This window comes from Drosophila erecta, unplaced genomic scaffold (genome assembly GCF_003286155.1).
Source record: "Drosophila erecta strain 14021-0224.00,06,07 unplaced genomic scaffold, DereRS2 tig00000126-arrow-pilon, whole genome shotgun sequence".
NCBI lineage: Eukaryota > Metazoa > Arthropoda > Insecta > Diptera > Drosophilidae > Drosophila > Drosophila erecta.
The window spans coordinates 2452039-2470011 of record NW_020825209.1 but is presented as its reverse complement, the minus strand read 5'-3'; the positions used below and the strand labels follow the sequence as shown (position 1 = coordinate 2470011).

The window sequence follows — 17973 nt, the reverse complement described above, 5'->3', positions numbered from 1 at the left end:
CGGCACAGAGGACCTTTCGTAGCCCCCAATACGCCCACAGATCCCGCCTTCGCCCCAACCACTTTGGGGCCAGACTCCCCCTTCCAGGCCGCCTTTTTCCTTATTTATGCAAATGAAATCAATGCTCGCTGACGTATGTGTGGGTGCTTGTGTGCGTGTGTGTGTGTTTGTGATTGCGTCAAAAGAATAGAATTTTTCATTTTAAATTACATGCCAGCATGTACGAGTTGTTGTGCAACTGTGTGTGTGTGTGTGTGTTTATGCAAAGAAAACTTTTGTTCGTTTGTTTTCGAAGAACTTTGCATCGAGTCTGCGAACTGCGAACTGTACACTGTGAGCTGTGAACTCTGAACCGACCTGAACCATCCCGAACCGAACCACATTAAAGGTAACTATGCAAATATTTTTGCGGCTCACACGGGCAAACACAAACCAAAACCGGACCCGGGAACCCTTTTTCCCAGCTTTTTTTTTCCTGCCCTCGGTCCGTACTTTGAGTGCTCGAGGTGGCAACCAAAAGTATTCCATGCTGGTCAATCGGAAAACTGGCAAATTCGCCGGGAAATGGGAAATTCTCGCCCACCACAGCACATCCCTTCGTTTATCGCTCATTGAAGTTCGCTTCTAATTGCGTTTGGCCGTGTGCTCGGTTTTAGTTTTTGGCAATCACTTAGCCCCCCGGCTACTTGGTCCACCAGCTATGTGCGGAATGTCTAATGAAGCCACATAAATCAAGTGGCATCCCGTTCCCGTTCCCGTGGCCCAGCTTGACCAGCATCCTTCATCGTTTAGCGGCCTTTCAGCGGGAGGTCCTTTGGTCAGTGCCAGTGGCTAATTGAAATTAAAAACATTGCCAAGAAAGTGCTGCGCATTTTTCATTCGATTACCACTGTCCGAACACACCATCCCATATAACCAAAAAGAAAAAAACAATTTGGCCCTGATTTATGCTAATGCAAGCTCCACAAAATGAGTATTTGGGTGCAAAGCAATTAGAATGGATAATCGAGCTTGCAGAACACTTAAAAGCTAGTTCATACTCAAATTGAAACGTTCTTCAAAAGACCATAAGCAATAACTGCCATCATATAAATGAAAACCCCTTTTAATGCAAACAATCAATTCGTTATTGTGTATATCCTTTATTTGGTATTCGAATTATTTATTTCTTGTAATATTAAAAAAAAAGACAATGATCACATAAAATATTTTTCGCTTGTAAATTACAGAATTTTTCTTGTCATACAATACAATATTATATTATATATATATTTTAGTTTTATATTTAGTTTAGTGTAATTATATTAATCATCGTAATGTATTACTTCGTTTAATACAATGATTTCAGTTAAGCCTGCTATTTATTTTCGTACTCTTTCGACATTTGCTTCGTGCCATTTGTTTTTTGTGTTTTAAACTTTTTCCATTTGTTTTTTATTTTTTTAAAATTCGTCTAAATTACCTTGCGGCCTGGGGTTTTCTTCTCCGATCTACGCTTTACTTTTTTTATTTAGTTAAAGTTAGGTTTAAGATTAGACGTATGACGATACAAAAAAAACGTGACTTTTTGTTCAACTACTTGGTTTACTTAAGCTTACACAATTAGTAAATTACGATTTTGGATTTTCGCCTTGTTCTCATTTGGTTGAACGTATTGCACTGAATTTTAATCTATTTATCCGTTCTATTTCCTTAGGGGTTTTTGTTAATGCTTCTTGTCCGATTTCGTAAGGGGTAACATTAAAACTTACGATCCTACAGAAAAGCAGACATTTACATGTACACACATACTGATATAATCTGCATATGTACGCGTGCTTTCTTTCCCGATTTCATGTAGGTATTGCCGCCTCGCAACCCAACGATCTCACTTTCTTTCACACACTTACCCATTATAGTTTTAGATATTCGCTTGATATTACTATTACATTTTAATATTACAGTTACACAAAAAAAAAACAAAAAAAAATCGTTCGATTACATCCACTAGTTTAGTACTGATTATATTTGCACGTTTATATGTTGTATTTTACTGCGTTTTCCACTTTGGTGTTCGACTTTGCCACTAAACTTAACTTAGCCTGCGGGGATATGGGCTATAGGGGCACTACGTGGAACTCGGGTAGGGTCTATTAAGTAGTGACGAACATTTTGCGCTCCGTATGCAAAAAATTGACCAGACATCAACAGCAAACAAATGCCCTAGATTTAAACATATACTTTTTGGGAGTTGTTATTTCATATAATTATATATATAATATATCGATTTCTATAACTTCTAGTTGTAGTATTTGATACAGACAAAAAAATTGCAATTTATAATCGAATTACACACTTATGTTCGGTTTTGCATTCTTGCATTCTTGTTTTATACATCATTGCTATCAACACACGACGAAAGCGTCTAGGATCTAGGATGTGGAACAGTTCTAATTACTAATTACTAAGACTGGAACTAGCATTGCCCAACCAACTAAATGGTTAGGTGTCTATCCCTAAGAATTAGCTTTATGTATCTACTAATGGGGCATCGAGTACGTTCGGGTGACCCCGACACTCTGTCCCAATTTCAATTTGTATAGTCTGCCTTGAAGTCAGGCCTATGGATAACGTCAGTTTTTCCTCTTACATTCTACTTCTTCTTGCTTGTGCCTAAGTATTTACACGTGTTTGAGCCCTGGACGGGATGTGGCTCTATGTTGGGGTCACCAGTACTGGGCTTTTGATTCTCAGAGTTCTTAGATGGGTGTCGGCATCAGTTTGCCGTAGTCCTGGTGCATGGTGGGCTTCACTGAGTTGTAAACGGGCCGGTCCGCATCTTCGGGAAGGGCATAAACATCGGGAGGCACGCATAGCGACTGCAGTTTTGAGATATACGAGTCGAAGTGCTCGTGCGGATGCGGATGTGCATGCGGATGACCATGTGGATGGGCGTAGCTAACGGGATGATGCACCGTGTAGGGATGATGATGGGGCGGCACTGGTGGCGGTCCAACGGCTCCGCTTGATCCCAGTCCTCCACCATTGCTGGAGCCAGTGCCCTGATGAAGACCAGTAGCTCCATTAGCACCACCACCGTACATTCCACCGCCAGCACCGGCACCGCCCGACGATGGTGGTGGTGGCGGCGGCAGGAGTGTGGAGTACGCTGTCGCATGCTCCCCGCCCACCAGCGATCCACCGGTCACCAATTGGCCACCGGCACCACACACATTATCCAGTCCATGAACCACCGATGATGCCGACGAGTTGGGCGTGACCGCACCAGGCGGTGGTGGTGGTGGCGGCAGACGCACGTGCTCCAGCAGCGTGATCACATTATTCCTCAGGCTCTCATAGTAGTTGTTCAGATTGGCATTGGGTGGTGCTCCCACGCCCTCCATGGGCTGGTTGGGATTGCTGCCTGAACTGGGTGCCAAATTGCTGATCGAGTGATTGAGATCGTTGGCATTGGTGGTGCCACCGACACCGACACCGCCACCGCCACCTCCACCTCCAGAGCTGTTGTTATTGTTGCTGCTGTTTGTGGTGGCGCCACTGACCGAGGAGCTGGCACCACTGGTGGAACTGACACTGGCGAATGGCGATTGCCCACTGGGCGAGGCCAAAGCCACCGAGGAACGCTGTTGTTGCTGCTGATGACCGCTCAATGGAGAAGCCTCCTATAGTGGGCACAACAGAAATGTATACATATTGGTTAGTGGTTAGTGTGTTGCAACTCAGACGACGGTCACGAATCGGTTTTCAATTTACTTGATTGGGTGGGGTTTCCCCCGGGTACATAAACCCCTGCTCATGTGCCACATATGTGTATGGGAATTCCAATAAGAACGCGCTATCACACACAGAAGTGAAATAAAAAAGAAATGGGGTGGGGAGCAAAGCGGGGAAAAAAAAGAAAACAGAGACGAATTCTGAACGAAGTCAACCCGAACACCGCAGGCGAAAAGAGACGACGAAATCTGGCGAGAGCAGGAAAGAGCGAGAAAGAGTGGCGTTTTCGGAGTTTTTGGGGCCTGGGGGTGCCCCAAAAATACAAAGGTTAATGCTGCGTCGACGTCGCTGCCGGCGCCTTTGTAGCACAGTTATTGCTGCCCCTCGTGTTGGACTTGTTCTCGTTTTTGTTGTACTTTTTTCTTCGTTTTTTTCGCCCCATTTCCCAGCTTTTAGGAGCAAATCGAATGGCGTCCTGCGATTTGTTGGCGCCTCCTTGTTGGGCTGCAACATCATGGCCTGCGCATGACCAGCGCACACACGCCAGCACACTCGTGCGCTCTAGGGAGACGTGGATGTGGACGTGGACGTGGACGTGGATGTTGCTGTGGGTGGGAGTGTGGGTGTGAGCGTGGGTGTGGGTGTGGGTGTGAGCGTGGGCGTGGGCGTGTGTGCTTAGGGGTGTGTGCCTCCTGCCCCTGACGCCGCCGATTCTGATTCGCCGTCTGATGCAGCAAGGATGCAACGTCACCGATTGGCTGACGTCAGCAGGGGGTGGAGTGCAAATGCATTGCATTTCGGGTGGATTTGGTACACGAAGAGAAAAGGCTGTTTAACTGGGGTTGAGTGAACATATGAGCTGATTGGATATAGTCAAGGCTATCAAAATCTCTTGCGCCTTGCTGTTCGTTTGCATTTGCTTTGGCCTCTGCATGCAAATATGCGTTGTTAGGCTTGAAAACCACAAGATCCTGGGTAATTTAACGTCTGCGTCGGCGGCTGATAAAACTTTTCGCTCGCGCCCTCGTTTTCGATTCAACTTTACCCTAAGTTTATTTCACTTTACTTAACTTTACTTTCTTTCACTTGTTGTTTATTGTTTCTTTTTTTTGCGCCGAGTTTTAGAGACGTCCTTGAAAAGTGCCAAGACAAAACTCGCTCAGGTGACGACAGACCGAACTCAAAACAACAAAAGCGATATACTATGGGTAAAAAGAACTCCACTCAAAGTCTCGTTTGAGTCGAAAGTTTTAAGGGCGGAGGGATGGTGGGGTCTTAGTAGGAGGCGTTATTAGGGGTGGTGCAAAACTTTTAGTGTGACCATCGTCTGCGAAGTTCGTGCGCTTAGCCTAGTGGGAAATGGACTTGGTCTCATAATTTGTTGCCGTCAACGAACCTGAGCCTACATACCCGATCGCTGGTGCTCAGCTGCGACTCCATGGCATTGATGTCTGACTTAAGCCGCATCATTTGCGATTCAACGCGTGCATTTTCCCGCTGAAGTTCCGAAATCTCGGCCTCCAGCGTGTTTAAGTCATCGCTGCCATTGGCGCCCGATGAGGGACCCCCACCAGATGGATTCTTCTCGGTTCCGCCGGTGTTGCTACTGCCGCTGCTGTTGTTATTTCCACCGGTGTTGCTGCTGCTACTGCTGCTGGTGACCCCAATGCCAACATTGAGACCCAGTCCCACGCCGACACTGCTTCCTACGCCACCCATGACAATATCCAGTCCGCTGCCGCCTGTTCCAAGTGAATAGAAGGGCAATGCAGAGGCTTGTTAGTGGATGATACGGTCCTACGATCTATGAATGCTCATTATGCTGTTATGTATTTTCTCTTTTTGATCCGGGGGATCGTCTGGCATTCCTCGGTTCGTTAATGTGCGCGTGTGCTAGCAACTCAATTGGCACTAGTGTGAGTTGGTTGGTGTGTGATGTTGTGTGTGTGGTGTGAGGGCGTGTGTTGGTGTCTTGATGGTGTGAGTCACAAACATTCAGCTAATTGTAAACGGTGCAGCGGTTTGTGCCAAGCATACAATCTCCCACAGACATTGATGCGGAACAGAAAATGCATCGTTTAACAATTTTAACGTTCTCGTTTGCTACTTGATCACAGTAGTTAAATCACAGGTCGTGGAATTAGTTTGGTCACATTTGCATAATAGTAGATCAAGGGGTTGGATAATGTTAGGGAAAATTTCGTTTGACTCAGTGAGTGTTTGCAAGAGTTTGCTGTGTTTGTGAATGAGTGGGTGTTAGGTGTTAGGTGTTAGTAGGTGTTTTAGTGGTCTTTTATAATCTTATCTTTGGGCTTACCTTGATCGACAGACTCCCTGGCAATTTTTGTATGTACATTTTTATTTTTAATTTAATTCTCTGATTTGTGTTATTTGTTGGTATGACAATTTGTGGTCTGTTCGCATTGCTGTCTTTCGGTTATATTTACAGACACTTAAAATTTGTATTGTATTTGGTTTGGTTTTTATACTGCTGCATTTGGATTTTCATTGCATTTATTTTTGGTTGCTGGTTGTGGTTTCAGTTTCGATTCGATTCGGACAGTTTTGACTGCGATTCAGTGGTTTCGTTTTCTATTTACAGTAGATACTCGGCACCGATACAAAACGTTGCGTAATCTAAAAGAAAACGTCAACAAAAACGACATGAAACGAAACGAAAAGAAGAAACACAGAATTAAATTAGAATTAGAAAACTAGGAATTTAATTGTTTCTTTCTCTTTTGATCAGCTTCTTTGTTGCTTTTGCTTTGTTTCTCTTGTTCGTAGCTCATACACACACACACACACACTCGCACATGCACATGATGATGCACTTGTGCGTGTGTGTGGTATTGGATATAAATGGGTTCTTGTTATGTACCGGGTTTATTGGGAGGATTTTCAGAGGATATTTCTAGTGAGTGTTTGGCTTTCGGGAGAGTTGGTGTTGTCGGAGGCTGAGGGTTTTCGAAGGATTTCGAAACTTAATGGAAATTTGCAAAATTTAGTTTTAAAATTCTTTTTGTGTTGCATTTTCCGAAACCAAAACCAAAAATAAAGTTATTTCTTGTTGAATATTTGCTTTCCGTTATTCATTTCATTTAATGCTTTCTTTTTTATCGTTTGACTTTAGCACACGCACACAAAATTCCAACCGAAAATGTTCAAGACAAAAAGCGAGCAACAACTGAGAAGAAGAATACGATATTTTGGATGATTTTGAAGGATTTTGATTTCATTTTCGGTGCTATCTTTCGTTTGGATTGAGGGAAATTGATTAAGTAACCGATGCTTATTTTTCTTCTTCGTTTGTTGCTAACTTTATCACCCAACCCCTCTTTTTGATAAAGGAGGGATATGGTATACTAGCCATAAGCCCAGTTCATAACAGAAAAATACACGCAAGAGAGAGACAGCGAGAGAAAAGGAGAGCGAGATGAAGCGTCTGAGGTCTGAGATCGGGCCACTCACCTGTATAACCCTTTGGATAGACCATGGTGACCTCATCAAACTTGGGCTTCTTAATGCCCTGGCTTCCCACCGTGGTGCAGGCTATAGATATCGGGTTAAAAGAGAAGAAAAGTCGATGGAGATTAGGGTAGATTTAATTAAAACGCGAGGATATTAACGATGTACAAACAGTAATGATGCACTTACCATCGAACTTCATGGCCGTGGCAGCTGCCACAGCGGCCTTGTGCTGCTCCACAGTGCCACCGGCTTCCAGGACTCGCATCTTGTTCCGATTGGCAATCGGACAGCCCGAAGCACTAAAGTAAAAGAAGGTAAAGAACACCTTGAGCTGCTGTTCCACAACCGCCGTCGGACAACAAGGACTTACCTTCTGTGGGAGAGGAACTTGCCGGTGGAATGGCCGGATCCATCGCATCCCGGAATGGGACAGCGCAGGGGTTCCGAATCCTGGCCATCGCGGGGCTTGCTCTTCGGTTTGTTAGCCCTTGGACAGCCGGATAGGCTGCGGTGTGAGGAGTAGTTGCCCGTCACGTGTCCGGAGCCATCGCATCCGGGCGTGGGGCACTTGAGCTCCTGCGAGTGCGACTGTAGATGGTTGCGGTCCGAGCGCGAGCAGCCCGTCAATCTGGCGAGAGAAGAGCGGTCGGAGGATTAGTGAGTGACCCAAGCCCACTCCTGGAACTTAAACCAGGCCAAGTGGTCGCCCTCAGATAAGAGAACTCCATATGTCTGCGTCTGTTCGTGCGGCTAAGACTTTGGACTTGAAACTTTCGGTTTTAAAGTTTCATTTAATCACGGTAGCTGTGGGTAGCTGTGGGGATGGTTTTACGACCGCTTTGCGGCCACATTCAGTCGTAATCATAAATATTAAAGTCTTAGTGTCCACGAAGGACCCAAAGCTCAGGCCAAGCATTGCATTTTGTTTGGCAACTATCACTCATAAGGTCGACTGGTTTAGATTAAAGTTCTCCTTTCGAACTGTGTGCTTCATTTCTGAGGTTTAAAGTACACCTTCTAAGATAATTATATTGGGCACTGAGGCAAAGGGTTCATTTATATGAGCTCCAGGTGCTGCGGAGACACATTTCTTTTGACAAGGATGGATTGCAAATATCAAGCGGTGGCCATCATAACGTAGATGGATGGGCGGCTTTCCACCAATTATTGGGGGGACACACTGGGGGGACTTGACTTACCCGTCCTTGGACTTGTCGTGCTGCGGTATGTGTTGTGGCGGTGGCATCGAGTAGCAGGTGGCCGGACTGGGCGAGTATCCGCCGGATACGGGCGTGGGATAGCCGCCGGGGCCCACGGCTGTGGCATACGGATTACTGCATTGATAAGCAGCCGGGCCGTAGCCGTGGTATCCAGCAGGCGGATAGTCCGATTGCACCACCATCCCATAGCCAGGGTGCGGTGAGTAGCCTGCAAAGAGCGATGGTTTTGAAGAGTGGGATTAAACGTATGCCACGAACACCGTTCTTTTGGGCTCTGGGTTCTCTACTGACCACTGGGATCCCGATACGTTTCGATATAGTGAGATCCGCCGCTGTCTGGCGTGGATTCGCGGCTGTATGGTCGTGGACCGCTGATGTGTCCCACCAGACCAAAGCCCAGGGGTCTTGGAGGCCCGCTGAAGTCCACTGGTTCCATTTGCGGCGATCGTGGTGGCCCACCATTGCCCGGACCGAGAGGTCCTGTCGCTCCACTCACAAAGCCCTGAGCATGACCCACCACCAGGCCATCGGCACCGTACTGCGGGCTCGTAATAATGCTGCGGATGAATAAGCCAAGTGATTAATAATATAGGCGGCCAATAAACATGTATATGTAGGCCTGGTGTTTTGAAGGGACTAATGACTCACCTGTGGGGTAATCGTGTGACGCTGAGGTCCAAGGTTTGTCCCTGGGGACTGGGCACCTGGGGACTAGCTATGTTTGGACTGGCTCCAGGCTGCGGACTGCCGTTGCCCATCCGCTGGGCGGTATACTGGTTGTGCGAGGCTGGCGAATTGAAACCGTGCGGACTACTGCTCGTTACCGAGGTGGAACCACTGAGATCCACCGCCGGCACACCGCTCACATTGGGTGCGGGTGAGCTGCTCTGCTTGCCGTGTTGCTGTTGCTGCTGCTGTTGTTGCTGCTGTTGCTGGTGGTGTTGCTGTTGCTGCTGCTGTTGCTGCTGCTGCTGTTGCTGCTGTTGATTTTGATAGGCTGCTGCTGCAGCTGCTGCCTGAGCAGCGGCCATCTTAACCGACAGATTAATGGCCGAGAAGCCCGGCGGCAGAGGGCCCATCGTGGGATCATAGTGATACATGGGCCGCGGATAAAGAGGCTGCCCACCGTTGGCCAACTCCTCGTGCTCTGCCTTGGCCAGCATGAGTTGCTGCTCCTGCAGATACTTCTGCTGTTGGGCCTGCATCTCGTCGGTGGTTTGGGGCAGATAATGATAGGCAGCCGCCGCCGCAGAAGCGCCCGCCGCCGTCGCCGCTGTTGCCGCAGTGGCCCTCTGGCCGTTGCTGGGACAACAGACGCCGCTGGGATCGTACCGTTCAAAGCCCGCTCCACTGGCTGCCGTCACAGCGTCCACCGTAAAAGCTGGAGAGCTGAGCGAGCTCAGCGAGACGGGCGGATGTGGATGTGGATGTCCGGGATGCGGATGCGGATGCCCGGGATGCGGTTCGTAGGCGCTTCTCGCCGTGCCCGGCGATAGTTCTCCTCCGTTGGGCGCCATTAGTTCACCGCTTGGACCCACGCTGACATGACTTTGGGCATACCGCATTTGCTCATATTGCTGCTGCCGCTCGTCGGCCTGCTGCTGCTGCTGTTGTTGCTGCTGTTGCTGCTGCTGCTGTTGCTGGTGTTCCGAGTGATAATTGGCTGAAGGATCTGGGACATCGTTGCCCTCTATGAAGGGTCCTCTCTGCTGGTGCAACGTATGTTGCTGTTGCTGCTGCTGTTGCTGCTGCTGCTGTTGCTGCTGTTGCTGCTGTTGTTGCTGTTGCTGCTGCTGGTGATGCCCGTGAGGATTGAGATGTGGCTGATGCGGCGGACTCTGTAGACCCACAAAGCGACTGAGATGCGGTGCATGCAGGTTGTTCTCTCCATTGGAGGCTGTGGTACCGCTTGCCGATCCGGAACGCGGCGCTTGGGCGGCGGATGCTGACGAAGGGGCGGCGGGGGCGGGCGCGGCCGCTTCCCCCGAGAGATATGAGTGCATGGGGCTCTTGTTATACTCCGATTTAATGGTGGCAACAGGACTATATTCCGATTTGATAATCGGCATCGTTGTGGGGCCGCTCAGTTTTGTGCTGTTATTGTTGATGCAGTTGCTGTTATTATTGTTGAGATAGTGATTGGAGGCCAGCTTCAGTTTGTCCAGTGGATGCAGCTCCTTCTCATGTTTGTCCAGATCGGCTAGATGGTGCGAGATAGAACAGAGCAAGACATGGAGCGATAGAACAGAGACAGGTCGTTACACAGATCAGTTTCGAATGGTATTGCTTTTTTGGGAGCTTCTTTCACACACTGTCGGCTGAATTGGGTGGGTTGGGTTGAAAGCTCACTGGAGTGGCTAGAGTGGCTAGAGTGGTTCACCTGCTGCTGCTGCTGCTAGTGGAGCTGCTCCCGGACGGCGGCTGGTTCCGCCCGAGCGCCTTATCGCCCGCGGACAGCCGGAGAGGCTGCGGTGCACGCTGCGATGCGGCTGCACGTGGCCACGACCATTGCACCCGGGCGTGGGGCATTTCAGGATCTGCTCGTGCAAAGCCAGCACTGCAAGTGCATGGGAATTATCAGTTTCGGAGGATCAGCACGACTACAACAACAAGGCATTCCACAATCAGGGACAGAGACAGAGACACAGACAGAGACAGAGAAAGGTCGAGAAAGAGCAGTAAGATCCTCTATCAGGTCAAGTCAAAATTACTCTGTAGCCAGTGGGAAAGATCTTGCTGATCCAATCCATATCGGAAGCTAATGGTAAGCTACATGCATTCTAACAACAGAATTAAGGACTCTATCACTGTAGACAAATTGTAGATCTATCTAAGATCATGCAAAGATGGAATGAGAAGGATAGGCATGAAGAAGTCTTAAATTAAAGTAGATTACTTTAATCACATTGCTTTAATATATACTACAGAATGCGTATGAACATAATGTTTAATAACTCCTCTTTGGTTTTACAAATTGTCCATTAAATCCAAAATTGCTTAAATAAAGTTTTTTACTTCATAAAGTTACAATACGAGTTTAGTTACTAGGCAATGTAATAGGAATAACAAAAATATAAGTAAAGCTAAAATAGGAAAAACGTCCTTTAAAATGAATGAATAGAATGGAATCAGAGAATTTAAAAAGAAAGATGCGCATGTAAGAACGCAATAAAATGCGTTTCTACAAAACGTTTAAAACATTTCCCTTTGCAGGATAAAAATATTTATTTATCTGTGACCTAACAATGTAAAATAACTTAAAAATCGATCTACTAGATATTTCAGAGTACAGCATGTATTGTAAAGTCTTAGAGAATCTGAAAGAAGAAGAGGATAGACCGCTCATACACATCAAACATTCACACTCAAGACTTTGCTAAGAAATACGATGACAGAGACAGGGAGAAAAGAGCAGGATACAAATTGACAGTTAGAGAGAGACAAAGAGTTGGTGAAAGACAGAGGCAGAGACAGAGATAGAGCGACTACTAGGCATACACGGGCATGCGAAACGGAAGTATTTTCTTTTGGTATTCTTGGGAAAACTTACATTCTGTGGTTACTTTATCGCGCTTCGGACAACCCGACAAACTGTCAAGTTCCCATTCATGGCAGATCGAAAAATATATATAAAGAAAGAGAAAATTTTTTGTATTGTGTGACCGAAGGACAGTTCCATGGGATATATGGATATATGGATGGGTACCTGCGATGGTGCGAATACAATCCGGTGACATGTCCTTGGCCCGTACAATGCGGCGTGGGGCATTTGACGCCATCTACAATTAACCAATTAACAGTATAACTTAAATTCAACGATGAAGAAGAACGTGAGCGAGAGCGAGAGGGCATATATAGACATGCCAGAATGAGACAGGTGGATTGAGTGGGAGGGTGACTATTTTCTAATTAATTATACAACGAGAGACAACTTGACGTAGAACCCCCCCAAAAAATGAAAAAAAAAACGTTAAAAAGCAGCAATGCGAAAGAAGCAGCACCAGTAGCAGCAACAGCATCATCATCAACAGCAGGCAACACGAATTCTTTTACCCTAAATAATTAATTAAAATTTGATGGAAAACAGCTTTGCATTATTTACTTTAAAAAGCTCACGCACACATGACAGTCAGCCAGAGGGGAAGTCGGGAATGGGTTGCGAGACAGCTTCAAAAATCAAACCCAAGCAAACCAAGCCAAGCCAAACCAGACCATACCATACCAGACCAGACCAGACCCAAACAACTTGGTCGCTTTCTAAGCGCAACTCCTCGAAGATAAAATGCCAAGCCCCCTGATATTTTCTGATGTATGTTGTGTGTATGATATGGGGGGTTGGTTAATGAAATATTTTTCGAAATATTTTACTCCTGTTTTTGTCTATTACGTGGCCGGGCACAAAATGTCAAACTGCAGCTGCCGGAAAAGCGAGCAGAGCAAAGGTAAAAGGACCGACTCGTCTCTAATTAGAATTTAATTAAAATAAAGCCAACGGGAAGGGGGTCTAAAGTGTTTGTACATTAGAAAATTTCCGTGTGTGTGGTGCGAGCAACGGAGGAAAAAAAACGAAGGAACATGGCGAAAACTAGTGATTGAGAGGAGTCTAGAAACCAGACGCACACAAACACTGAAGGGTTAAGCCTAATAAGCCACATTAGCAAAGAGGCTAAAACAATAACCATGAGGCTTGCCGCACGCTAATGACTTATTACGTATACGCAGCGAGCTTTAGAATCTAAGGCTTCCGTCAACTATTTAAAAAGTCATTCAAATTATATGAATACCAAGGACATACACACACAGGAGGAAAAGTAGCTTCAGCTTCTGGTTGAGCATATTAATGCCAAAACATAATGACAAAATAAATATGCAAAAGTGGTTTTTGAAGGAAAACGTGCTCATAATGCTTTATATCTAATCATGCCACACCCACTTACCCCGCCCACCCTTACATCCTCATCGTCGTCGCCTGTGGAAATTGTACTGCGAAATTAGTAGAAGGCAAAGCTCAAGGCTCAGGCACTCAACCAAAAGATGTCTGTCCATGTGCCTCTGTGTTGTGTGGCATAAAGGGTTTACAAGCCATTAGTTGTTGTGCGCTGGAAACCCCCAACTTCAACCAAAAGTACAGCACCCCCTTACCGATCCCATTTTCATAACGACAAAATCGCTTAATGTCTTTTTGGCTGCTGAATGAGCTGCAAAAAGGGTTTTATTTTTAGATATGTGGGGTTACGAGCAGGAGTCTGTGCAAATAATAATGACAACAAATACCAGCGGCGTAATAATCGTCATAATGTTGCCTATTACGGAGGGAAATTGAGTGTCTCTCTCTAGTATTTCTTAGTTTCTTTGGGGCAATGATCATACGCATACCAGAAGACTCACACATACGCATACACTCTCTCTATCTCTATCTCCATCTCTAACCGTCTCTGTCTCTCTTAAGGGGTGTTTAGTGGGTTGGTTTTGGGGGGCGGTAGGGACAGGGGACATTACTCAGATTTTGCCAATTGAAGCGGTAAACTCAATGCAACAAGAAGTCTCGCACATCAACCGATCGTTCAGTGTTCAGTCGAACCGAAACGGAAACCCAGCCGAACCACAACGAATCGCACGTGAACTACTGTACTGCATACTTCAAAAGTACTGAAACCTAGTTTACTTTGCTGTTAACAGAACTGTTTATGGTCTATGGTCATTTACAGTACTGTTTTATGTTTGAATCATAGTGATATGTACAGCACTGTTTTCATGTTCACACAAGTTGCAAAGCACTAATCGCGCCGAGAAACAGTTCTGTTTACAATACAGTACAGTTTCACAGGATTCTTCTCAGCAGCGAGGCACACCAACTCATCACAATCAACTGGGAAAATCACTCTCTTTGTTTTTTTTTTTTTTTTGGTTTTTTTTGGTTTATGGCTTACTATTTTTGACCACTTACCGCGATTCTGGCTACCCGGCGAATAACTAGGTGCCGGTGTCGAAGGAGTCGACGGTCCTGCCGTTGGTACCGCTGCCGCCGGACTGCCGGCCGCCGTTGATGGTGGCGTGGCCACGAGCGGAACGCCCACAACGCCCTCACGCGATGCTATGTCCTGCATTACAGAAGCAGCCCGACTGCCGATGCCCGCCGGCTGGAGGATCGTGTACTGCTTGCCATCGGCCATCGGCTCCTTGGGCCGCTGCTTCTCGCCCAGCTGACTGGCAATATCGAAGGCGGTACTCAGTTGTTGTTGCTGCTGTTGCTGCTGATGTTGTTGCTGCTGCTGCTGTTGCTGTTGACTAGCGGCGGCGGCAGCGGCGTAGCCATAGTAGGCCAATCCGGCGGCAGATTCCGCTGCAGCGGCCGCATTATAGGCACTATAATGGGCATGAGCGGCGGCAACATAATTTCGTTTGATGATATCGATGGGCGGCTTGAAGGCCGACGCCGCTTGGGCGTAAACGCCTTGTCCCGAGGCGGAGGAGGAGGTATCCTCCAGTTCCGGATCCTGATCCTCATCGGGCGACTTTTTGCCGCGCGCCTGTGCCTCCAGATGGACGACACCACCACCACCACCAACACCACTGACTGCGTTTAGGCGCGCCTGGTCGTTCTCTTTTTGTCTGTGGAAACGTGAGAAGAGTGTGGGATTTGGATTTGTTGAGCTGGCTTGTATGGCATGGCTGGGATTGCCGATGGCCTCATACTTTTGTTTCTCCTCGAACAGATTCTGGAAGGGCGGTGGATTCTCGTCCTGCTCCTGCAGCCGATACAAATTGCCCCTTGAGTCGGGCCAACTGCCCGAGAGGCTCTTTAGCGCCGCCTGCGTTTCGCGGATGAGGGTCTCATCGTCCTGATCCGCATCCGTGTTGCATTTGGCCAATGGCGTGGGCAGGGTGCCGCAGGTGGGGCTCTCCGGACTGTCTGCAATGTGGCCCTGGCCACCCTGTTTGCGTTTCTTCTGCGGCAAGTTGTTGTTGTTGCTATTGCTGTTATTATTGTTGTTATTGATCAGGTTGGAGTCCTCGTCGCGACTGCAACGCTTGCGCCGTTTGATGGAGGTCTCGTGATCATTGCCATTGGTGTGGTTGCCGTTGCTTTCGGACAACGGCGTGTCCTTTGTAAGGGGCCGCTTGGAAAGCGCCATCTTCCCGGTGGCTATTCCGTGTTTCCGGCTCTTTGGCTCCGCTGATCAGGTGAAAAGTCAAACGAAACGTAAGCTATATTGTGGTGATTTTTGAGGGCAGAAGTGGCAGTTTGTGTGGATGCACCTTTGCAACATTATCATTAGCATTATCATTAGCATTATCATTATGCAGCTTCAGCAACCGAAATCCAAACTTATTTCCCTCCAACATACATCACCAGACTAAACAAAATCGAAACCATATTCAGTAAGCAAGCGCCCTAATAACAAAAATGACACCATCGGCAGATTGTCTTGAAACAGAACTAAACAAAAAAGTGTTGACAAACAAATATTTGGGTGAGACTTTTCGGTTTTGCTAAGTCAAAGTCATTTTTGTTTATCATAAATCAAATCATAATGTTAGCATTTAGCATCCCACCTCTAAAATTGATCAAAAACTACTAGTATTGTGTCAGCGGGTTAATGTTTTGTTGTCGTCATAAAAATGGTTAATTTCTAGTATAGTCATCTTATTTGTGCTCAATTCAATGGTAGCATACCATAAACTATATATCATGTTATTGGAAGATATACCAATTTCTCTTTTTTCGACACCTTACGTTCTCCAAATACAGTTAGGCCTTAGTCGGGGAACTTTTATACAAAATGCGCTAATGATTAGAGTTCAAGAATATATCTATGTAATTTGAAAACATAGAAGCTTCCGCTGCAAACGTTCGTTATTGTAAATCACCTATGAATATGGGAATAAAATAATTCATAGTTAGTGGGTGGGTACGTGACATAAGCTCCACATCTAAATGGTTAGGATAATATCGAGTCGAAACTCGAGATTTGCGCTAGCTCAATTTTCAATTTTGTTATTCAAATTCTCAATGTGATTATTCTTGTTGCATTGAATTTCTTGTACTTGTATACTATTTGTTTTTGATTTCCTGTTTTGTTAGTACTTATTTGTTTGATTTCTCGTTCTGGTTGGTGTTTTCTTTTTTTATTGCGAAATTTTTGCCTTCACAGGGGCAGGGGGGCGGGTCTGGGTGAGGATCAGCATGGTATATAGTGTACACAATATATATATATATTCTTATATATATTTCTAGACTGTCAGTTATCAGTTCGATACAAAAAATTGCAAGATCTATTGGGGATATTACAAGATTCAAATACTTATATATGAACTTTACCTATTTGGCGAATTCTGTTTCGATTTTGTTGTCTTAGCGATTACGATTTCGATTTCGATTTTGTTTTTAATTTTCTTTTATTTAAGCACTCTGCACTTATTGGTTGACCATTCTGTCAAGGCCTTTGTTTCTATATTTTTGTTTGCTTTGCTGGTAATGATGTTGCTGCTGGCTGATCAAGTTGCTGTTGCGTTTTCTTGTTCCACACAAACACTTTGTTTTATACATATATGGGATATGTCTCACCAACACAAAAAATAAGCCAAACTAAAACTGGGTAAACAGTAACAAAAAACAAATAAACAAACACTCAACTCACTTTTTGTCAACGCGACGGCGGTAATGTCTTCGAGAAATGTTTAATGTTTTGGTAAACAGAAGCCGGCTAACGGGACGTATACTTGATGTCAATTAGAGCACGCACTTTTTTAGTATTTGTTTATTATATTTGTGAGCTTTTGTTTGCATTGCACTGGTTTTTACTTTGTTTTTATTTTAGGTTTTTCTTTTTTTTTTTTTGTGAAGGGGGTTTTGCGCGGCGGCTGAGAAGTTTTGCTTTTAGTTCGTGGCGCTGCGAACAAAAACTTTTGCACTTTTATGCCGCACTCTGGTAAAAGTTTGTGTCCGTCTTCAGAAAGTTTTTGGGATCTCCGGGCCAGACCATGGAATGTACCCACTCTATATGGCAGCTGCAATAAAAGTCTGCGTCGCAGCGAGCGGCGGTGAAGTCCGGACGTCCAAAACCCGACTGCTCGATGCGTTTGGGGTAATAAAATTTTACATCGTCGCCGTTTCAGTCGCCGTCTTTCAGTCGCTGTCGACGTCGACGCACGTTTTCCGAACCCCCAAAATACAAAAACAAAAAAAAGCAGCGTTCGGCTTTCCCAATACGGTGTGTCGGGGAGTTTGGGGCCAATATATGTTCCTTTCTAGCCTGTTCCGTTTCTCTACCGATTTTCCAGGCGGAACGTGCGTCTCTACCTGTTCTAAGTTCGCTGCCAACTGACAGTTTTCCAAAGTTGTCGAACTTTCGAACGCACTGAAAATTGCAGTCGACGTCACAGTCGGCGTCGCCGTCGTCGTCGTCGTCGTCGTCGTCGTCGTCGCCGTTTTCGGAGTAAAACCCGAAGTGGAATTGTACTCAACCCGGGGGGTGAGCACTGTATTACAGTATAACAGTCTGGGAGTCGGCGCACTGGAGCTCGTCCTGTTCGCCGCCACCCCCTTTTCCGAAAGGTAGCAGGA

General features: G+C 46.1%; 1 protein-coding gene across 4 annotated transcripts; it reads right to left on the bottom strand.

Moving 5' to 3' along the window:
* Positions 1 to 2320: 2320 nt before the first annotated feature.
* Positions 2321 to 17733, bottom strand: LOC6551110 (alpha-protein kinase 1). 4 transcript variants are annotated; one of them, XM_026982185.1, is made up of 13 exons: positions 17048 to 17733; positions 14353 to 15582; positions 12112 to 12184; positions 11956 to 11996; positions 10786 to 10962; positions 9054 to 10605; positions 8697 to 8962; positions 8385 to 8613; positions 7556 to 7813; positions 7372 to 7484; positions 7186 to 7266; positions 5125 to 5456; positions 2321 to 3662 (listed from the first exon to the last, which is right to left on the bottom strand). In XM_026982185.1, the coding sequence occupies exons 2-13, from the start codon at positions 15539 to 15541 to the stop codon at positions 2739 to 2741; spliced, it is 5235 nt and encodes a 1744-aa protein (XP_026837986.1). In that variant the 5' UTR covers positions 15542 to 15582; positions 17048 to 17733; the 3' UTR covers positions 2321 to 2738. The 4 variants fall into 4 exon arrangements, with proteins under 4 accessions (XP_026837986.1, XP_026837984.1, XP_001976841.2 ...); XM_026982183.1 differs by lacking the exons at positions 10786 to 10962; positions 11956 to 11996; positions 12112 to 12184 and having other exon boundaries at positions 14353 to 15017; positions 15102 to 15582; XM_001976805.3 differs by lacking the exons at positions 10786 to 10962; positions 11956 to 11996; positions 12112 to 12184.
* Positions 17734 to 17973: the final 240 nt, after the last annotated feature.

Bases quoted from the DNA above. Each gene is read 5' to 3' on its own strand.
- LOC6551110 (XM_026982185.1), bottom strand. From the start codon at position 15,541: ATGGCGCTTTCCAAGCGGCCCCTTACAAAGGACACGCCGTTGTCCGAA. The intron at 5,457-7,185 runs GTGAGTGGCCCG...CACTTGGAACAG, and splicing joins CTATCCAAAGGGTTATACAG to GCGGCAGCGGACTGGATATT. The intron at 3,663-5,124 runs GTATGTAGGCTC...TGCCCACTATAG, and splicing joins AGCTGAGCACCAGCGATCGG to GAGGCTTCTCCATTGAGCGG.